Source organism: Stegodyphus dumicola, chromosome 12 (assembly GCF_044657685.1).
Source record: "Stegodyphus dumicola isolate Sdum_Otavi_A_Nest chromosome 12, ASM4465768v1".
Lineage (NCBI taxonomy): Eukaryota > Metazoa > Arthropoda > Arachnida > Araneae > Eresidae > Stegodyphus > Stegodyphus dumicola.
In genome coordinates, this window is record NC_140779.1 from 47,849,649 (window position 1) to 47,872,257 (window position 22,609).

General features: G+C 32.5%; 1 protein-coding gene across 1 annotated transcript in view; it reads left to right on the forward strand.

The window, feature by feature from the left end:
• The window catches only part of LOC118200982 (putative fatty acyl-CoA reductase CG5065), a 67,760-nt gene extending 48,467 nt beyond the window's left edge, over positions 1-19,293 (forward strand). The window contains exons 6-13 of the mRNA XM_085827691.1: positions 2,317-2,423; positions 3,613-3,790; positions 7,540-7,584; positions 7,849-7,967; positions 11,352-11,591; positions 13,534-13,663; positions 17,582-17,709; positions 18,558-19,293. Of these exons, the coding sequence (XP_085683817.1) occupies positions 2,317-2,423; positions 3,613-3,790; positions 7,540-7,584; positions 7,849-7,967; positions 11,352-11,591; positions 13,534-13,663; positions 17,582-17,709; positions 18,558-18,726 (1,116 nt within the window). The 3' untranslated portion in view covers positions 18,727-19,293. The remainder of the gene's footprint in view (positions 1-2,316; positions 2,424-3,612; positions 3,791-7,539; positions 7,585-7,848; positions 7,968-11,351; positions 11,592-13,533; positions 13,664-17,581; positions 17,710-18,557) is intronic.
• Positions 19,294-22,609: the final 3,316 nt, after the last annotated feature.

A 22,609-nucleotide genomic window follows, 5' to 3' on the forward strand; every position in this document is an offset into this window, starting at 1 on the left:
CTTATAGCAGTAGAAAGATGCGACGCCAGCTGTCGTGCTAATAGTGACCTACAGCGCCTTGCACAGAAAGCGATCGTTGGCCATTGTAGTATTCCTCTGGCGTCCCTACCCACGTCTTCTACATGGGTTTTGATCCCTTTGGTAACAAATCGACAGCATACTACGATGCATATTCAGTTCTCACACAACAGCGGATTGTCTGTATCAACATGTAGCATCCCGTCAGCCCTCCAACTTTTTTCATTGTGCAAATGTTGTCTTCGGCTCATGCATTCCGCTTTGGGTATCTCGGATTAAACAGAGCTGCTACTGCTTGCGAACTGACGCCGAGGTCCGGCGTGTTCTTCTTTAAAGGATTGTAGTGTGACTGCGGGATTGCATTCTAAACTAATTTTGGTTGCCTATTTGCATTCGGTGATGCAACCTTTGCCTCATAGATAAACTGTATATTTTAATTCCGCTTTTTACATTTGTACCTTTTATTTTAGCGTTTGTTGCTTATTTTTTGAGCACGAGTGTATTATAAACACGACCTCTCGATTTCTTTCCCTTTCGCCTGAGCTGATAGACGGCGGGTTCTTATAACACTTAGCTGAGATTTTGAGAAGGAAGATAAAAATTAAGTAGGTATGAGAAATGAATAAATATACATCAGTACAGTGTAATGTTCAGAAATGATGCTTAAAGAAATAAAGTTTCTAAAACATCTCATAAATGTTTCCAAAACATCTCATAAAGTCTTTCTGCTTGGAGAAAACTCATCTCCGCCTTTCACCAAACAAAAGGTTTTTAAAACTAATAGCATAAACATTTTGTAAATTTCCTCTATTTTTGAAAATTTAATGTACGAGATTTTTAGATCATCCTGTGTAAGGCGTTCTTAATTTTACGTCTTTTTAACAAAGCTGTTTAAAACATGCGTCCTTGTTTACAACATACATGTCCTCTTGATGTTATCTGTCTGCCTTTGATGACTATATGATACATGTGACATGGTGCTATATTTCTCTGAGATATCAAGAGAAATAATCTCAGTGTAAATCATTTATCTGACTACACAAACAGAAGTTGAGTATAGAGACTGCTTACCACTTAGGCTTACAATGCCCAGGTCTCGTTCTCCAGAATAACCTTATATCTTCATATAACTCTGTCCTCTTTTACAAAATCAAAGAAAACGGGCGCTAACAGCAATTGCTGTAAACTTAAAGAAGGTCAGCAACCTAATTGCATTTCATGCGGACAAAACCACATTAGTTCATTCTCAGGATGCCCTGAATTTCAAAAAAGACTTGCGGACATGAAAAGGAAACAGGAACTTAGAAATCCGGCAGCTGAAAAACTGAAGTTTACTTTCGCACCCTCATAAAGGACATTTCATCAGTAAGCTTTACTACCAAATATTCTTCTTAAAGCGAAGTTCTCACGAAAAATTCTACCCAAGATGAAAATATTGACCCTATTCTTGATGTTTTCAAGAACCCAAATAATCTTCAGATTTTATAAAACATCCTGTTAATAGTACAGAAGATGTGAACTGTTAAATCACAAGTAGAAAAAATAATCTTAGGAATGCAAGCCGTACAAATTATGTTAGCCTACTCTGAATTTGAAGATTAATTCTGATCGGATGCCTGATTTAAGTATCCACCCACTCATCTAGCTCTTCACAATTAAGTTTATTGCCATTGCCAATGATTCTTTACTCCTTTTTTACTAACTCTGATTTTTCTTGTCGATTCTCCCCTTTATTTTTTCACCACTATCTTCCCCTCTGCCTCTCAGCCATACAGGCTTTCCTTTTACTCACCTTTCCCTTCTTTTCTATTTTCCCTCCAACTTTGCTCATTTTTACCCTTCTGATGTGGAAGTGCGTGGTGTTACTACAGGGACTTTGTAATACTTCCTCATTGGCATTGACAGCAATTGAAAGAACACTGTGCTTAGGTTTTCAAAGTGTTTAATTAAGTCTTTGTCAAATCATGGGATATCTGAGCATTCAGTATTCCTCTGACAACTTTTCCATTATCTTGGGAAACGGCAAGTACAATGCTCGACTTAGAAACACCTATGTGGATAATAAATGTATTCTGCAGCGGAATGTTGCAAATCAAGGATAATACATAAATGAGATATATTTAAACACATGATTTTGTTTGGCCAACTATTAGTTGCAGAAAATACTGCTTCTTTTTATTAAAAAATTGTGTTACATTTACTAATACATTTTATATATTTTTATGCACTATATATATATGTGTGTGTGTGTGTGTGGAAGTTACAGGTTTCATATTTTAATTCATAAAATGTTTTTAGGCTCTCGTTCATGTTTCGACGGCTTATAGTTATTGTAACAGAAAAGACATTGATGAGATTATCTACCCGGAGAAGATTCCAGCTCAGAAAGTTATAGAAATTACTGAGTAAATTGGGTTCTTTTCTTCTTCTTTATTTTGTAATGATATATTATAATTTTATATTTAAGTATTTACATTTATTATATACATATATTTGTTTATTTTATTGTATAAGATATCGAAAAGGCAAAATCAGTATGGAGTAATAAAGAACATATTGTTTAATGTAAGTTCAAGTTCAGCTTTCTTGATGGTTTTTCTTGGAAAAAACGTTTTTTGGGGGATAGATAGAGTTATTTTTTAATTTGTGAATTCGAAGAAATAAATATAGGTATATATGCTTTCAATATTAATACAAATCCATCTTTATATATTCGCTATGCTTTATAGCTTTAATCTGTTGCAGAGGATAAATTTGAACAGTCTTGATAAATTCGCATTTCTTGTTTTGTAAAGTCTAATAGATTTTTAAATGAAGTTCTGAAAATGAATTAAATTATTCTTCAAAAAATAACTGAATGCATATTTATATTACCGTTTTTTCTTTATGATATAGCATGATTGTAAGCTTAAGATAAAATTTAGATAATTTTTCGAGTACATTTCTATATTAAAATTATTCACTCTGTTCATAAATAGAATTACGACACATCTTACTCTTCTGGAGTGACTATTCTAGAATACCTTTGAGAGATGGAAAGAGGACTTTAAAGCTTCACAACATCTTTGTACACCGTGTGCATGGGGTTCTAGAGAGAAGGTCCTGGAGATGTCCAGTATGTGACTTTAAGTGTTCTCGAGGATATGCTTGAGAGATCAGGGACATAATGCATAATGCTCGTTACCGTGAGAAGCTTTTGGGTAACGTAAGCTAGTTACCGTGAGAAGGTTTTTGGCTATCGTGAGAAACTATGTGAGGCAATTCCAGATTTATTATTTCATATATTCTATCTTATTCTAATTTCGATAAATAATCAGCGAAATGCTTATCAACGGCTTGGAATTTATTTACTAAGCATTCTTAGTTTTGTACGAATATTTAGTAAATAAATGGCTACTCTAAGATGAACTACTGTGATTATATTAAAATTCTATAAATATTACAATAATATTAGTTTAAGAATCTTACTGACTGAATTAGCTGAATTTGATATTTATATCGATATTAAGAACTATTACTTATGCCATTATTATTATCCATTCATATGTTGCAAATTTGCTTAAATTGTGTAAGTTAGAGATGATGTTTACTCAGATGGATGGACGACGAGCTACTGGAGACCCTCTTGCCTAAACTGATGGATGGTCGTCCTACTACCTACCACTACAGTAAAGCTTTAGCGGAGAATTTGCTGGTTTCAGAAGGCGGAGGTCTGCCTATTGCTATCGTTCGCCCTTCGATAGTCACAGCCGCATTTAAAGAACCTATGCCGGTAAAAATACGTTTGCTTAGTTCAAAACTCCTGTAAAACTTAATATATCTATATATCTCTTATTATTTGCTAACACAACATCCATCAACGTGTTCAAAATGAGCTGAGTTAAAATGGTAGATTGCATTGTTAAAAGAATAATAATATTGCTTTTGAAACGAAAAAAGTGTTTTCTTATGTTATTTCTCCTTAGTGGATTCAATTGAAAATAATTTTCATTGCAAATAAAGCATACGTGGAAAAACGCTTTTTAAATTACATGAATTTAGACACAATAAAAAGTAAACTATCACGGAACTACTGAACATATGTGATTAAGAATAAAAACATTGGACTGGTAATAACCCCTGATTTTTTTATGAAATCTAAATTTTTATACAGACATTTAAATGAATAAAAGTAATTATTCTTTCTGTTATATCACTTCTGTTTCTTCAGAATATACGAATTCCCAAATTTTAATGTTCAGTCGCTTTAATCTTTCCTTCTAGATCAAGTAAGGGATAAAAAGATTATTTTCTACTTTGTAGTGCATTCAATTAAAATCATCTAAATTAGCACGTTAACCGCCGAACCTGTTTTTTCTTCCTTTCCGTTTAGCCACGATATCCGATTTCCCCGAAATACTGGCGGCCGGTAATCTGCGCAGAATCTTAAAAAAGAATATGCTTTTTTAAGTTATATATCATTGGTAAACAGTAACTGATGCTATCTGAATGAAAAGTAAGTTTTCAGTCACGGGTGACCGAGGCGGGCGAAAGGAATGTATAGTGTCAGTTGCTGGTGACTGGCATGGCGCTTAGAATGTTAAGAAGTTATATATAATTATACACTTGTGTCCATATATTTATACTAAATGAATACATTTAATCGCTAAATAATACGGAAAATCTCTTCCTTAAAAAATTATTCCCTCTAAGTAATGTAATAAAGAAGTGGATGGATATCACCCTTATTATCATAAGCTTTTATTTAGTTCATTCGTGGTGTCTGTTGCTGTGATTGAAAGTTTGTCCCCGATTTTTAACATTGCTTCTTGATAAGCAATAGAGTTCAAATTTAGTACATACCACTGCTTATCGGTGATAATGCAATGCAATGAAGCGATTTTCTCAAAATCCAACTTTTTTTTAAATTTAATGTTTAAACGATTTTTCGCTCATACCTTTGTTTAATGAATAAACTAAAATTCGCAAAAATGTACTATTTGCACCATCGGATAGAGCGAGAAAAAATCTTTAAATTAAATTGTATCCAATTTGTAAAATCATTTCTGATATTTTGGCGAATTTTCGAAAATCGCTGAACTTCGACTTTTTTACAGCATTTATGATTTTAAGATTTCAGCATCTAAAAACGTATCGGCTACAAAATTTTAAACTTTCCACAGATTATAAAGCAAATACGCCCTCTTTTAAACCAAGAATGAGAGAAAAATATTAACTGGGCAATTTAATACACTTTTTTTTTTAAAGACATGCTGATATGTGAAACAGAAAAGGAGGTATCGCTTCTTTCTTCTGCATTGCTGAGAAACGTAGTTCCACGGTTATGATTTTATTGCGCCATAATAAAATCTGTAGCGTGATGTTATTTCGTTAGTCCACTTTCGTGCAAATAATTATTTACAGTTTACTGTAGAAGTCTTCTGTCATTTATAAATGCCTAGCTTTTTAAGTTCATTTCATAAATTTAAAAAAAAAAAATAAAATAAAAGGGTTTAAGAATTGGTTTAGCGTTTACAGTCTTTTTTCACTTTCTTTCTTTCTTTCTTTCTTTTTCTTTTTTTTTTTTTTTCATTTCATAAGTTTATATACATTTTCGCCAGCATTTCATCCTAAAAGCTTTTTTTCTTAATTTTATTATGATAATATAATGTTCTTGTATGAGACTAGTAGTGTATAGTCTTAATGCGACTTTAAAATTCTAACATCTAAAAATATACCTATTATAAAGTTTTGAAATTTTCTAAAATTAACTTTTCGCTCTCTTTTTAAATAAGAATGATCCAAAAATATTAATTATGCGATTTTCTTCAGTTTCCTCCCATACATACCTACAGCTAAAGCTAGCCGTATTTTTAGAAGCTTTTATTTAACCCTTTGCACTCGACACCTTTTTCGCTCGGGTAAGCAAGCAACTCGAGACGATTTTCCTCATATTTGGTAAATTTCTTACAGCTAACTTAAAATGCTTTCACACACAATTTAAGGAAATCGAATAGTTTAAACAAGCAACTCGAGACGATTTTCCTCATATTTGGTAAATTTTTTACAGCTAACTTAAAATGCTTTCACACACAATTTAAAGAAATCGAATAGTTTTAAACAAGCAACTCGAGACGATTTTCCTCATATTTGGTAAATTTCTTACAGCTAACTTCAAATGCTTTCACACACAATTTAAGGAAATCGAATAGTTTAAACAAGCAACTCGAGACGATTTTCCTCATATTTGGTAAATTTCTTACAGCTAACTTCAAATGCTTTCACACACAATTTAAGGAAATCGAATAGTTTAAACAAGCAACTCGAGACGATTTTCCTCATATTTGGTAAATTTCTTACAGCTAACTTCAAATGCTTTCACACACAATTTAAGGAAATCGAATAGTTTAAACAAGCAACTCGAGACGATTTTCCTCATATTTGGTAAATTTCTTACAGCTAACTTAAAATGCTTTCACACACAATTTAAGGAAATCGAATAGTTTAAACAAGCAACTCGAGACGATTTTCCTCATATTTGGTAAATTTCTCACAGCTAACTTAAAATGCTTCCACACACAATTTAAGGAAATCGAATAGTTCTTTTATGTATGAAGTTACTTGCGGTCCTTTGTCTCTTTAGTCGGATACTTTGTTGTAATATACCCATCGGACAAGTATCCGACGAACAGCCAAAGGACGACGTACCTGGACCAAAGAAGGACAGTCCAGGTCCAAAGGACGACGAAAGAGCCAAAGAACAGATATTCTTTGCAGTATTTCATCGAATTCTGTGCACATTATCCATTCTGAATTTTCTTTCACTATTCTGAATCACTATCGTTTTCTCATTCGCTGTTCAACTCTGATTTTTTGGCCTCTTACACCTGTTACTTCATCTCTATCCTCATCACTACTCTCTATCGTCAAACAGTCTATATATAGACGTAATTTCTTTCTTCATCAACGAAAACTCGAACTCATCTTCACTTGAACTGATTCCTTCATCGTATTCCATGTTTATCTGCGTTACTTTCCGTGTGTAACGTTACTTTCCGCTTCAAAAATAATACTCCTATTGCCAACACTGTTGTGTTCGAACTAACGTCGAAAACGCATCTGTAACATAAATCTATAAAATGTATTTAAGATTGGCAGTTGCTTTACACGTATTGTTGAATACACCCATGAAGCAATATTGCCCAAATCAAACCTAAATAAACATCGCTAATTCTGGAATTATAGCATCAAACCGAGAGTTACCTTTCGTTACCGTACCAAATCAAGCGGTGACCGAGAGTTCGTTTTTCGAGTGCAAAGGGTTAACTTCTTCAAGGAGTTTTCACTATGGTCAGAAAAATGGTGGTTTTCTTGCATTCAGTTTTACCTAACCTTAATTTGTCTCACGGGAGGACTAAACGGTTAATTGAACACAGTTTTTCTATTTCTATTTTAAGAAAAGAGAAAGATAAATTTTTTTATGAAAACAAAAATAAAACCTTTCATTATTTCAATTTAATAAATACTATTTTATTTTCTTAGGGCTGGGTTGATGGAGTCAACGGGCCAACAACATTCATTATCATGGTAAGTATACAGAAATTTTCAGTACAACAAGGTAACTTTAAATGCATCGTACATAAACGTAACTTCAATGTATGTTATTCAGCTATTTTCTGTGACTCCAGAATCAATGACAATAACTACAACGTTTTGCTAAAAGAAATCTGTTTTTTTTTTTTTCTACTGTGAATTATTTAGCTCAGTCTTTTTGGAATATGAAATTTAAATGCGATAACCTGATAGATTCTCTAAAACTGAAAAAAATATATCTTAATTGTAACCTTTCAGACTGGCCAAGGTCTTCTTCGTACAATGTTGGTTTATGAAGGAACAGTCGTGGACTGGATGCCTGTAGATCTGGTGGCTAACTTATTAATATCCTCAGCATGGCAAATCGGATCTCAAAAGTATTTTTCTTAAAATATTATTATTTATTATTTGTCTGCATCATAAATTTTAAATTAATTAAGTAACTAATTTAGTATTTTATATTAAATTAAATCAAAAGAAATTACTAGTATTAACAATTTAATTTCAAGCAAAAATAACAAAATGGCATTAAAAACACATTGTTGAAAGAATTATACTTTATTAACTTAGCAAAAAAGTACATCTTTACATATTAGCAAATATGTGCACAATCAATATTTTCACGGGGACACAAGCATAAGTTTAACAACAAGAGATATTTTAAACAATTTATCTTCAAAACGAGCAGTATTATTAATTTTATAAGAGGGATTAAAATAATGTTCCTTAAGTGAGACTAAAATATCTTAAATTTTGTTTCGCAATAGGGGGTGAAAAGGTGATCCAAATCAGTATTTTATATATAAAGCTGTGGAGCTTCTTGTAGTTGTAAGATTATTAAACAATGACGAATGTCCACCGGCCTTTGTTTTCGTAAACTTAAGTCGTAGACATATTTCCAGTAAAAATTATTTTAATTGACGTAAATGTTCATGTCTTTCCAATTTAAAAAAATTTTGCAAAAATTACGAAATCTATTTTTTTAATGTTTCCCAGGGTATATTTATAAAAATTTTATACTCATCATAAAAAATAAAATACAAAATGTGTCGTTGTACCAAAGACACAAATTTTTCTAAATAACATAAGGACCGGGACCGTATATAAAGTCATTGCATAATTTTTAAAATTTGATTTTTTTTAAATTCAAAATTGCCAAGAATGAATATGTGCGTTATTTAAAACATTTTTGTAATTTGAAGTATAGGTATCCGGCTAAAGGTTGCGAAAATAGAGGCTGGGTATAGAACTTTGCGAACATAGTATGTTAAATTACTAACACTGGAAAATTTGCTATACGCTGACATATAAAAATTTTGATTCATATCTACAAAGCCTTAGACATTTGTAACTGTTTTCATAAAAATTCTCTACTTTATTTTGATAACTTTTGTAACTGAAAGTATATTTAAGAATCAATATACAAAGATCTATGCAAAATTTAGTTTCTTTTTAAGAGCACCTTAGAGCATACTGAAAAGAAAATACGCGTTTTGTTAACTACCATTTCCATTCCAGTATTAAAGCAAGTATTGAAAGTCATTAAAGCATGCTCAATAAATAACCCTTGCTTTGGTAGCAAATTCAAGAACGTATTAAATATAAAAAGGTGCAGGCAGTTTGAATTTAAATAACTCCATCCTGAAAGAAATTTTGAATGGATATAGATGAAGTCTCATACATGAATAACAGAAATTTCTCACGAATCTGTTTATTAACTAACAGTGTATTGAAGTTATCAGTCGTCTGAGTTACCGATAGGTATAAAAGAAAGTTTCCGAATCTTTTAAAAATTCCAAAATTCACAAAGAATGCTATGACAAAAGCTTGAAGACAGGCGAATAATTCATATTCTTGTTATCTTAACTAGATTTCTTCCTCTCTTTCTTTCATTATCGAAATAAAATGGCCAGAATAATTTACGTAAATGTTCCTTAGTTACATTTCAACCTGGAATGTGAACAGTAATTATAAACATTAAACAGTAATTACAAATAGTAAAACAGTAAAAAGTGACTACAAATATAAATTAATAAAGATAAAAAATTAGTCATTTTCAAACAGGTAATAAATAAAGTGATAAAGATGGAAAAGATAAAATAATAATTAAAGGTAAATATTGCAGACTGCAAAATTTTTCCAGTCACCCTATTTCGTGCTGACATTAATTCATTACAAATAAATTCATGTTAATTAAATAAGGTATTTCCTTTTTGTAGGCTTCCTTATACTTGCTTGCTTAATTTTCTTACTAATTTTGTTCTCCATTTATATACACTACTATATCACACTATTATTTGATATTCTGCTTTTTAACATTCTTTGCGTTGTACTGTAATGATCACAGCCGAAAACATTGCGGCAAAAATATCGCGGACGAAAACGTTGCGGAGAAAACAATGCAAGGAGAAAACTTCGTGGAAGAAAAGAAAGCAAAAAGAAAACATCGCAGTTCTAAAACATCATGGTCGAAAGTAAAGCAGTTCAAAAACGTCGCAGTTTAAAAACATCGTCGTCGAAAATATCGAGGTAAAAAATAAGATACCTACAATTCATCGCATGACGATAACATCGCACACATGCGTTTTTCAAATTTCATACTGACATATTACGTAACTGACTTTCGTCATAACTAAAAAATTACTAAAATACAAGTAAAATTATTAGTTATTACTAAAATACAACTAAAAATTGATATCCAAAAAATTGTTTGCACTCTATACATGAAAATGTTAACGACACTTTAAGAATAAACGGAAGTAAACAAGATATAGTTTTCCCTAAAACAACGTCAGATTAACAAATGTGAGAGAAAATTATTTGATTATTAACTAAGCAATTTTTATAGCGGTAACCGTATGCAGTTATTTATCATCTTTTCTCGAAGCGTTTTTAGACTGTATTTTTCATAAAAAAATTATCAGTAAAACTTTATAAAAAGGTTAATTTATTAATGACATTTGTTAATTAACTATGTAAATTTAAAATTTCAGAAGTTCTGTAAGTTGCATTAATTTTCTACTCATTTTCAAGTTTTAAATGCTTAAGTTTCCTTTTTATTTTTTCAGCAAAAATTTATTAGTTCATTCTAAAATATGAAATATAGAAGTAAAAGAATTCCTCTTTCCTTCTTGCGCTCTCAAATCATTATGCAAACAGGCGTTTACAACTATTAAAACATGAAAACGCATGTGTGCGATGTTATCGTCATACGATGATTTAGAGGTGCTTTATTTTTTACCACGATATTTTCGACGACATGTTTTTCGACGATATGTTTTTAAACTGCGAAGTTTTTGAATCGCTTTATTTTAGACTACGATATTTTGTATTACGATGTTTTAGAACTCTTTGCTTCCCTTCTCTCCCACGATGTTTTATATACCACGACGTTTTCTCCTTACGATGTTTTTTCCGCGACGTTTCCATCCGCGATGTTTTTGACGGACACTATTGTAAACATTTTAAACATTGGTCCACATATACCATCCTATTATATGTGTTGCACTTAGATTTTGTATTCTTGATTAAATTTCTGGATGTTGGGTAGATCGAAAAGCAATGAACAATAACAATTAAAAAGAAATTTTTAATAACAAATTAATGATATAAAAAGAAGTTCCAAGTAACAATTAACATAAATATTAAAATATCGTTATTTTGATTTTTCTGTTAAAACTTCTTTGTATTATTTTATATTTTATTATTTATTTTTATGCAAATTTCTTCTCAGTTATAGTTATTTAGCTCTCTTTTCACAGGCCTAACACAATAAAAGTGTATAATTGCACATCGGGTGACTTAAATCGTGTCACATGGTCGGATATCGAAAGAACAGCCTATCCTCTCATCATAAAATATCCATTACCCAACGTTATTCGTTATCCAGGAGGAAGCTTCAAATCCAGCCCTTTTATGAATACCCTTTCTGTTAAGTTGGAACACAGTTTACCAGCTTATTTTATCGACACGGTGGGTTGGATATTCGGATACAAAACCGAGTGAGTAGTCTTTTGTTTTTCCTTCAATTAATCTGGAGAAATTTAGATACAGTGCTCTAAGTTTGTGTATATGAAAGTATAAATTGTCAGTGCTTCCTCATATCCATCCTTTTTCTATAGTCTGTTTATAAATAAAACCATTTAAATAGATACTATAAACTTATTAAACAATTGTGCAGAACAACTAAGCTTCGTAAGAATAGCTCCAACATACAATCGGGCATTGTCCTGGAGCAAAATCAATATTTTTTAACCAATCGAGTATGGTTTTCCTTCATGCCCCAAGCAAATTATTTTCAAGACGTTAATATAGTAGTCACTATTCACTATCTGCTCAGAGTGTGTAATGTTGACACTTGTAACTACAGCGAATAACCTTGCAAGCTATTTTCTCTCTCTTTTCCTCCTGCCTTCGAGGTGCAATTAGAAGTGTACTAGATGCATATTCGAGAGGACCAGGGTTCGAGTGCTGGTGAGAGCATTGACCATTTTTCACGTTTCCTGCATCGATAATCCTAATGACTGTACAAATAGCGCCCGAATTAAGAAATTTGGAAGATATTTCGTCACTACCAGATTTTGGCGACTGAGCCCCCTAATCCCCAGTCACGTCGTCCTTCAGAAGGGAGAGTATATAAGGTATTTTCTATCTCCTCTCCGAATGCCTTCGTGGTGTAATTGGAAGCATACTCGATGCGTATTCGAGGGGTCCAGTGTTCGAGTCCCGATGGTAATTTTTCACATCTTTTGCATCGATAATGCAAATGACTCTACAGCCTATTGATTGTCGATGGAAGATAGTGACACCGTTTACTTTTCATAGGTTAGTATATTTACCCTACGTTCACTGGGAGAATGCCCCGCAGGGACGTAACATTCATTAGAATATTATTTACTTAGGAAATATTTAAGTGCTACAATATAGATGTTGCTGTATTTGTTGTTCCATGAGTTATATTCCATAGTTCCATGAGTATATATGCAGCGCAACACAGTTTCTCTTCGTGATGGAAGATTACATCTTTTATCTTTTTATCTTTCTTTATTAGGTATTGTATGTTATTCTTAGTTTAATATCTTCCGAGTGCTGGCGGATTGTTATTTTGAAACTTTATGCGGAGTCCTTTTCCTACTTGGCAACTTGTTAAGTAATGCTCCGATGTATCTTGCTCGTTACGTATGTAAAGTTCAGTATTTGAAGTCTTAAATTTGTAGAAATACGCCGGAACGAATGATTTGTTTGTTGTTGTGTTTGTGTATTGATTGTGGAAAGTAGATTTTCTGGTATATATTTATTTTTGGTATGTCGTGATGTGTTTGGTACCACTTTGTAGTACCAAATCATGTCTTAGCACCTTGAAATGCCTCTGTTATATACATTACAAAGCATGCTTAAATGAAGAATTTCAAATGTTTCATTACGAGTTTTCACATATTTAATACAAAATTCATTCCGAGTTTTTATTAAGTAATACGGGATGTGTTTGACTATATGGCATCAGTCCTGTATAATCAAACAGATGTCTGCCTCATCCACAAGGCAAAACGAACTAGGTAGTACCACTCGTTATGACCAAGTGCTGAAGGCCACGGCTGTCGGCCTGCAAATTTAAACTAAGCACTTGTACCTTTTTTGACCCCAAGTTCATGGCTGTCGAGCTTCAAATTCAAACCGGACGATGTAGAACCATCATTAAATCTCAGCACAGCATTGCCATATATATTATCGGAGAAGAGAAAAAGAGGCTTTTTCAAACGTTTTCAATCATCCTTAGTACTACCCTTGCAATTAGTTCACTGTATATGCTTTACCAAAATTGAGTTATTCGAGTCAGTCCCTTGTGGTTCAAATCAGTTCAGTAATTTATTGGTGTTAAAGATATTTTCTAAACTCAAGAGAATGGAGGAAAGTGCTTAAGATTGTGTTTTCTTTTTGTTCCAGGTTTGTAAGTTTGGTTCACAGAATGGAACGAGCAGCTGGATATTTACAGTACTTCACAACTAGAGAATGGACTTTCCAATGCACGAATTTAGTTCACTTGAGAGAACTTCAGTCGCGAAGGGACAAAGAGGTAATATATTTTTTAAATAGTATGCGGTTATTACCTAAAATACAACTATTAATATCTAACAAATATCAATGTGCAATATCTAACAATACAAAGAAAGGACAGGAAAATGGTTTACAAATTTATTTTTTCCTATTTATTTAATTCCAAACAAATTTGTTCTCAAATTTGAGACAGTACATTTGAATGAATGCCATGTTTTATCGTCTTTCGTTTCTGTCAACATTTTGCTTATGGAATGATTCAAGACTACAAAAAGACATAAATACTAACTCTTTAAAGCATATAGGCTTCTTATTTTTATTTTATAGATTCAAGTAACTTATAGATTTTAATGAAATAATCTTACATATTTATGTCGAAACGTTTTTCCTCTTAAAGTAATTTGAATAGAAATTTGGTGGAAAAATGTAACATGCAAATAAAACATTCTATACAAAATTTCACATTTTATTGCGCTCTTCTAAATATTGTATATGTATCATATAGAAATGCAAAGATGTGAACTAATACAAGACTCTAAGATCTCCTCTCTATACCTTATTAGGCTGTTGGCACCTCTGGTGTCATCTTCAGAGAATGCCTCATACCATGCCTTCTTCTCATGCCTTACAGAATTCACAGGTGATATTCTAGTTGAAGAGAAGAGCTACAAATAAATATGTATTATGTCAACTAATTATAAAAATTAATACAATAATACATTGGCATACGCGAATTTGAAATTACGTGGCTCCTCCCAACCCTCTCATTTCGTTGAAACATTTTCCGCTTAAAGTTATGATCATATCGATGATGCACTCATCAACACTTTTACACTTCATTGATTTCAAACTCACGTGTGAAAGCTGATGTTTTACCTCCAGACACAATCAACTTGTTTCAACCGATGGACGAAGATGCTGTCAAAACAAATGGTCATTTGCGCATCTGTGAGGCAAAATAATTAGCTGTCTTATTAAAGACCTTTGGATAAAATTTATTGTTATTAAATGTCAAAAGAATTATTAAAGAAACTTGGAATAAAATTTCCTAAAGGGATCTTGAATGATGTTTGGAATAATATTTGTCAATTAACTTTCAAAAACAAGACGCAAACAACGCCAGAACTCATGTAATAGAAACGGTCATTCTTGCCAGACATCAAGGTTTTAAAGCTGATAGAGACAACGTCATTGAGCTGTTAGACTTCCATAAAAAGTTGACAATCGTTTTCTGTTAGAAGTATATGAGCAAATCCCGACTGAAAAAGCATACCTCTCAAATCCACCATAAAAGCATAAAACAAATTTAAGACTTTTAGAAGGTCTCGGTACAATTGAAAAGGGTTACAAATTTTGGAGAATAAGAATCGCATCTTGAGCTACAATGCAAGTATAGAAAAGTACATTCCTGTGCAAAATTCAGACAATTTGCACATTATGTGACTTTCTAAAATATTAATGGACAGATTTTATGAAATTTGGTCTGATAATACACTTCTAACATAGAAAGAGATATACCATTCAAAATCCGCTTTCTGTACTCGTTATTATCACTAAAGATCATAGTGCACGGATGTCCAAACTCCAAGTTGTAATATCGAACTGGAAAGGACCAAATATGGGGTTTGATTCTCTCTCACGGCTCATAAGTCGCTTAGCGTGACGGTATATTGGACAAGAAGCAGTTGAGGAGTCCCTGCAAGAAGTAGTCAATTCCACTCTGCAGAAAAGCAGTTTTTAACTCTGAGATGGTTCTTAGAGATGGATGGAGAGATAAAATTGTCCTCCCTATAGCGTCTTATCTGACGGGCCAATCTATGCGGCGAATATCCTCCCTTTCCAGGTAATCGTCGACCGACTGAGCCCTATGTGGACGAGACTTGTCGTTCATCAATAGGAACCCAAGACCAGCTGCGCCCCTCAAATTCTAACATAGGACTCTAAGATCTCCTCTCTATACATTAGAAATCAGGGAGCCTTTGTTAAACACACGCAGGGCTGTGTGGTTATCCAACATAATGCATGTTCAAACCATTACACCTCCACCACCGCAATGATTCTTTTCTTTGATATACGAGCATAATATCGTGTTCTAGGCTATCTCTGGATACAGGTACACCGAGAATCCGTGTCCAGGCTGAATCTCGACTCATCTGTAAACAGGGGCGTAGCTAGAGGGGGCAAGGGGGGCATCTGTCCCCGGGCGCAGAATCCAAGGGGCGCCAAACTGATGGTATGCCATTTTAGAATTAAATGTTTTCCATCCTTGGCAAGCAGTAGGGGCGCGAAATCTTCAGTTGTCCCTGGGCGCTGAAAACCCTAGCTACGACTCTGTCTGTAAATGCCAAGGTGCTCTACTGAAGTCTAGTCGAAGGCGCATGTTGCCTGCGGCTTGCTAAATGCGCTCTCTTGGATGCTGAAATGAGCGCGATGCAAACAGCGGGTCTCCTGGAATACAGCTCTATCTCATGAAGCCTTTGGGTAACTGTAGATAATGAAACTTAAATTTCAGTGGCAGTACATAATTCTCGTGAGAGCCATAAAGTTATAGCAATCCTGTGTCGCCGCGTTAAAAGTGTCAAATAACGGTCCTCATTTGTCGTTGTGGATTTTGCTCGACCTTATCCAGGTCTTCTTGATATCAATCCAGTGTCCTGAAAATGTTTCTACAAATTGCAGACGACACTGGGCGTTACATTGAGCTCTGTAACCACCTGCGCTTGTAATTAGCCCTCCGACAATTCTCTATCTCACTCCTTCGTCCATACGTTCGTGGCTGCTCATTTTACCACATACCATATAAAATTTACCCAACTCTTTCGAGAAACACAACGAATATTGTGCAAGAGTATGAGCACTGAAATAGCCGAAAACACCCCGTGTGCTTATATCTACATCAGAGCCACAATTCCGTAGGTACGCATGTGTAAGCATACGTATTCGTCTCTGAATATTTGCATAATTATTCGGAGATATAATTAGTGCTTTTGGTTCAATACTTTGTAGAGATATTAGGTTTTTAGAAGCAGGAGAGATGAAAAGTGAGCAATGCTCTATACCTTATAACTTTTTGTAAAAATATGTATAATTTGTAATTCTCTTAATTTTGCACACGAGTCTATTTAGCTAACTGAAGAAGTTTTACACGATTACGAAAAGTCATTAAGTCGTCAGACGAGTTCTGGTACCGAAATATCTCCATTTTATGTAGAGCATTTATTTTATTAGTATTTTCTATTGGTATGCTGAAAAATTACATACTTTACTATATAATTTTCATCAAAACAAGTATTTTTTAGTCCTTGGTCCTACTTAACTAAAATTCAGATGTATTTATATGCAAAGTTAGACCCCGATTTACCCAGTTTCTATTGATCCCTCCTATGGCGTAACTTCAAAATATTACTGTAGGTGTCTAACGTGATTCTCAACTTTGTTTCTTCATCATTGCTTGTTATCTACTACAAATGTAAGAAACATAATTCAAAATTGTGTTTTGAAAGTGAGATAATTCACTGACTTAAAATTATTTACACTTACTCAAAATATAAATGCTTTTTAACTCTAGAAAAATCTTTTTAAATGTACATTTTAACTTTTTATCTCATATCGTACCGTCTGAATCTTCGGTGAATACTGTACAGTCTGAAAGTACTTGTAAAATTATTATTAATTACTGGAAGCACTGCATTAGCTCAGTTATTACAAAAAGCAGTTTAAAGCAGAGAAATTTTTGGTGAGGTTTATGATCCAATTTATTTTAACTAATAAGTGTGTATTGTAAAGTATTTTGTGACAGTTATAACATCTATTTCTATTCCAAAGTATGGAATATTCATGCGTCTTAAAAAATTATTCTGTTTTTAATTCTAAGGAGGATCTTTCATTCTATACATTCTAAATAGAACTTATCTAATGTTCCATTTCTTTCCTTTAGATTTTCAATATTGATGTAAGGCCTATTGAATGGACACCTTACTTAGAAAATTATGTGTTAGGAGTCAGAAAATTTATACTTGGAGAGCATGTCTCAACTATACCAGCTGCAAGGAGAAGACTTATGAGGTAATAAAATCATTTTATGCTATGCAGTAATATTACAGAAATTAATTTTTAGTAATACGCAATGAGATCACGTATTTAATTAGCAAATGATTGTAATAATTTGCACATATTCCAATGCAAATCTAATTCACAAAGAATAGGCAGAATGTTCTGCTCAAATTCTTTGCAATATAAATTTTTCATTACATGTATATGAATAAAGTGTGAAGAATATTTATTTAAAGTAATTTACGTATTTAAAGAAAACACATATATGTAAATTCCATCTTAGTTTGTAGAATTTGCTTCACAGAAATGAGCTAACTTTTGAAGAGTCTATGGGTAGAAACACATCATACACCTGTGACTGTTTAAAGAATAAAGATAATGTAGATTATCAACGATTTGATTGCACATGAAGATGAATATGGATCAAAATTATTTGCAGATGTAGAGTTCATGTCATTTGCAGAATGCCGTTCGACGCCGGCACCATATGTATAAAGAATAATTTCATTACATACCATTCGAAGAATGTAGTAATTTCATATTACCTATAAATTTTATGCATCAAAATGCAAACCCAAAAGTAACCAAAATAAGATTAAAATACATAATTTTAAGTAATTCTTGAATACAGACTTAAGTAATTTTTGAAAAATAATTTTTATATTACTAGTTTACAAGTCTTCGAATGTTTAAAATTTTATATTTTAAAATGGATTGCTTAAAATATTATTAAATTATGCGTATGTAATTTTATTCTACAATGAATATTTAATGCTAAATAATGTGTTATTGATTAAGTACATTCCATAATTTAGTACTGTAGTACGAAGGCATTCATGATATTCTGTCATTTCTTTCAGGTTATATTATGCAGGCTTGTTGGCTAAGTATGGTGTCATGTTTGGATTCATCTATGTAATACTCAAGAAAACAAATCTTTCCCAACATATCATGTGGAATTTAATAAGTTTAGCTATCAGAGTTATGCAATATATGCCGAAAAGCTGGCTTAAATATTTGAGTTCATAATCTTGCTCTGTGAATAAATTTTATGTATAAGAGTTTCCAAGGTGAAACAAAATTGCTTAATATCTAGTGGTCTTTACTGACAAGAAATTAGAAATATATTTCAAACATTCTAACTAAGTTTTTAAATTGATATTATACAGAGCTACACGGATTTTCTTCATTTAATTCAGCATAAATTGTACAGTTATAGTTAGCATCAATAAGTTAATTTTTTATTCACTGATATTCTGTAGAAAATAAGTTTAATCTACAAAACTATGAATGTTTGTAATAAATTAGTCTATAATAACACTTTCGTGAATCTCAAATATTAAAAACCAGTTCTTCATCTATAAATATGTCATAGGGAAATTCGTGTTATAATTTTCTTTTACGTAGAAGACTTGATAGCTAAAATTCTGCTTCTGAAGAAATTTTATTCAAAGTGTTTATAACTTGAATTTTTACTTTTGGGTCAAATTGTATATCTTTATGAATTTATTCAAAGTATTATAATATTTTAAAATTCTATCCCTTATATATAACTTTGTTAAATAAACATTTTTGTAAATAAAATATTTTTTATTATTTTTTGTCAATTTTTCTTCATATTCGTAATTTTGATGTGTTGCCTAAACATAGTGGTTTTGTTGTTCCAATGATAAAGCTAATTAATGAAATAACAAATGCAATACCAAAATAATTATGTTGAAAGCTATCGATGGCTTATGAAATATCCATAAATGTTCTTCTTCGCAAACCGAGATGTAACAAAGTTAGAATTATTTTTAAATGAAAAAGTTCACGGAAGATGACTGAAGGGCAATTTCGTCTGAAATCTAAAAAGTTATTACCCGGTCATCTGATCCATTGAAAAATTAAAGCACACCCGCTTATTTGAGCGCTGCTCATGCTATTTCTGAAATTATCGGGAGAATGCCTTGTTTGGCAGTCATCGTTGACTGGCCCTTGCACTGGATAACTTGAATGGTCTGCAAACGTCGACCCTATAGAACATCTTAATAAGAGGGACCAATCAGAAGTCATAGGGTGAGAAGTCTTCCAAGATAGGTGGTTGCGGCATAATAGAGATCTGTTTCCATTCTAACAAGTTTCTTAACTGACATGACTGTGTGAGTCAGATCGTTGTTATGATGCAGAATGCAGCCAGTCCTCAGCTTCTCTGGTTTTTTTTTTTTTTTTTTTTCTGACTTTATTGCCCAAAAGTACAAAAATTTGTACGTAATTGCCACATTAATAGGGGACTCATTTTTCAGAAATTTATGATGGACGATCCTAATGTTCTCGAAGAAAACAAGTAATATAAGCTTGATTTTGAATTTGTCAGTTTTTCTCTTTTTGGCCTCAGAAATGCTGGTGCATGACATATTCACGATATTCCTTTCGTACCCCAAACATCTTTGTTTTCAAACGCCTTTACTCAAAATGAGACATCGTACGAACGTTCAGAAGATTTGTTAACTCCGTTTCCAAAAAACAGGTCGAACTATATTGTTTCGCTCGATGTCATCTCGGTAATTTTCGCAACAAATAGCACATATTCTAGTATCACGCATTCTACTATCATTGTTCTTTAGATCAGCGATCCCCAAACTTTTCTGAATACGGGCCCCTAAACCGATAATAATTTTAATTTTTACACCATAATGAAATGTAATATAATTTCGCACTCATATGATATACGATTATACATTTGCAAGTGATCGTGGACCTACTTCTTCGGCAACAGAATGAAACTTTTTTGGAAACAGGTACGATTAGAGCGTCAAAGTAAATTGTGGCCACAAATATCAATTGAAAAAAAAAATGAAATTTAATCCGTCTCAACTGCCAAGTTTCCTGGTCATTCCGAATCCAATATTTTAGCATACTAAGCAATCATAATTCCTCCTCTTCAATATGGATATACGTTCTAAGCTACACGTGCTACGCCATCAACATTTACTACATCTATTTCGACTGATTTTATTACATATATATATAGTACATATATAGAGAGGGAGAGAAACAGCTTATGCATTTGATACAGCTATTGTGATCATTCTTCTGTCAAAGTTATCGATTTATTCTTTGCACTGTTATTATTTAGTCAGAAACTTGTCGACTTATTCGTTACACTGTTATTTTGAGTTATTAGAAATCATTATGTATAAGAATCTGGGGAAAATAATTTATTTTTTAACATTTACACCTGTAAAGTAATTCTTCAATAATTTTTGCTACGGAACCGGTGTTATTGCATTTTAGTAGTACATGCTATTTTGTTAATGTAGGGATTTTACACTAATTAACCAGTTATTTATAATTTCCGCCTTTATTATAAATTCTCTTTTCTGTATTCGTCACCAGAATGCAAATAAGTAGCCAACACCTAAACTGAAGCTTTTGGATTTTAGACAGAGCATGTTTCTAGCAACGCGTGCGCGCTACAGATTTAGTTTGCTGCTAGCTGTGATAGTTGTTATTATTTGGTTTTGTGTTTATTTGCTGCCGACACTTTGATTCCGACGCTTCGGTAGAGTAGTAAGGCAGTTTCTGGTAATATTTAATAATTGTGCAGCCCCTTGGTACTGTTCAACGTTTGATTTAAATTTCACCACTGTATTTAGTTGCATTCCCACGAGTTGTGGTTCATACAGAGGTTGTTCGCCCAGTTTTTAGACGATTTTCATTGTAATTATAAAAATATTTTACTTACATTTTTTATGTTTGAAATGCTATATTTGATAGCCTTATTCTTCATTTTCTTTATACACCGTCATTTCCAAGCCAATAAAGCCTTTTGTAGTATCGGAAGAGGTATTTTATCCCATTGCTCTCGAACAGCTTTCCAAAGTCTAAGGAGGTTGTAGATCGACGTTCGACAACCTGCTTTTTAAAAGTCCAAACGCAGAAAAACACATTGGTGATAGAATAGGATATTTAGTAGGGATATGAGTGAAACGTATGGCCTTGATACCTGTTTATTGTTCCATTTTTCTCAGGAAATTAACGGTACATTTTGACGTTAGCTGCTTGCTTTGTCTTGATGATTACACTGATTACACACTACTATTGATTGATTACACTGTGTAAAGAGAAGGTATTTCATATTTGAAAATTGGATATAAAATATGATTTCTATAACGTGGAGGTGATCTTAACATTTTTCTGCATTCTCTTTATTTTTAATAAAAAATCAGCAACAATCATAAATCCCCTTGAAAAACTTTCTTTAGATTCCTTGAACCATGTATGAGATTTGTTTTCTCTTCTTTGATGATAATAAATGGATCTCTTTTCATTGAAGTCATTTAAGTACACACAAGCATCGTCTATTGTGACAACATTTTTCCATTTTTGTCCTGATAAATGTTTCTCATAAAGAATTCTGCAGCGAGTTCTGCGTTCGGCGATATGTCGTGAAGAAAGACGAAGCACATTCTGTTTTTTCGCCTTATAAGATTCTAATCGCATTAATCACTTTGTTTACGGTTGATGCTGAGCATTTTAATGATTTTGCAATTGTCTTTTGACTTGGCGAATTTTTTTTTAACATTAAAGATCTTACTTTTGTAACATTCGAAACATTCCTTTATTTCCTTGGATACTTATTTGGAACAATTTTTCCATTTGAAGCTAAATTTTGATGTTTTTTTTTCCCCCTTTGTTGCTGACAACATTACCTATCGTAGTTTCAAATATCGAAAAATCATGGCTTTCGCAACGTTTTTCAGTAGATACGAATAATTTTATTCAGAAAGAACACAAACCAAGTCTTTTTAAAAACCACATTTTGTATGAGAACAAAAGTGTCAAGTAGCAGACGATAATTTATTAATTATCGTTCACATTATTAAATTTACATTTATTTTAATTTTTAAAATATAGTTACCGTTAAAAA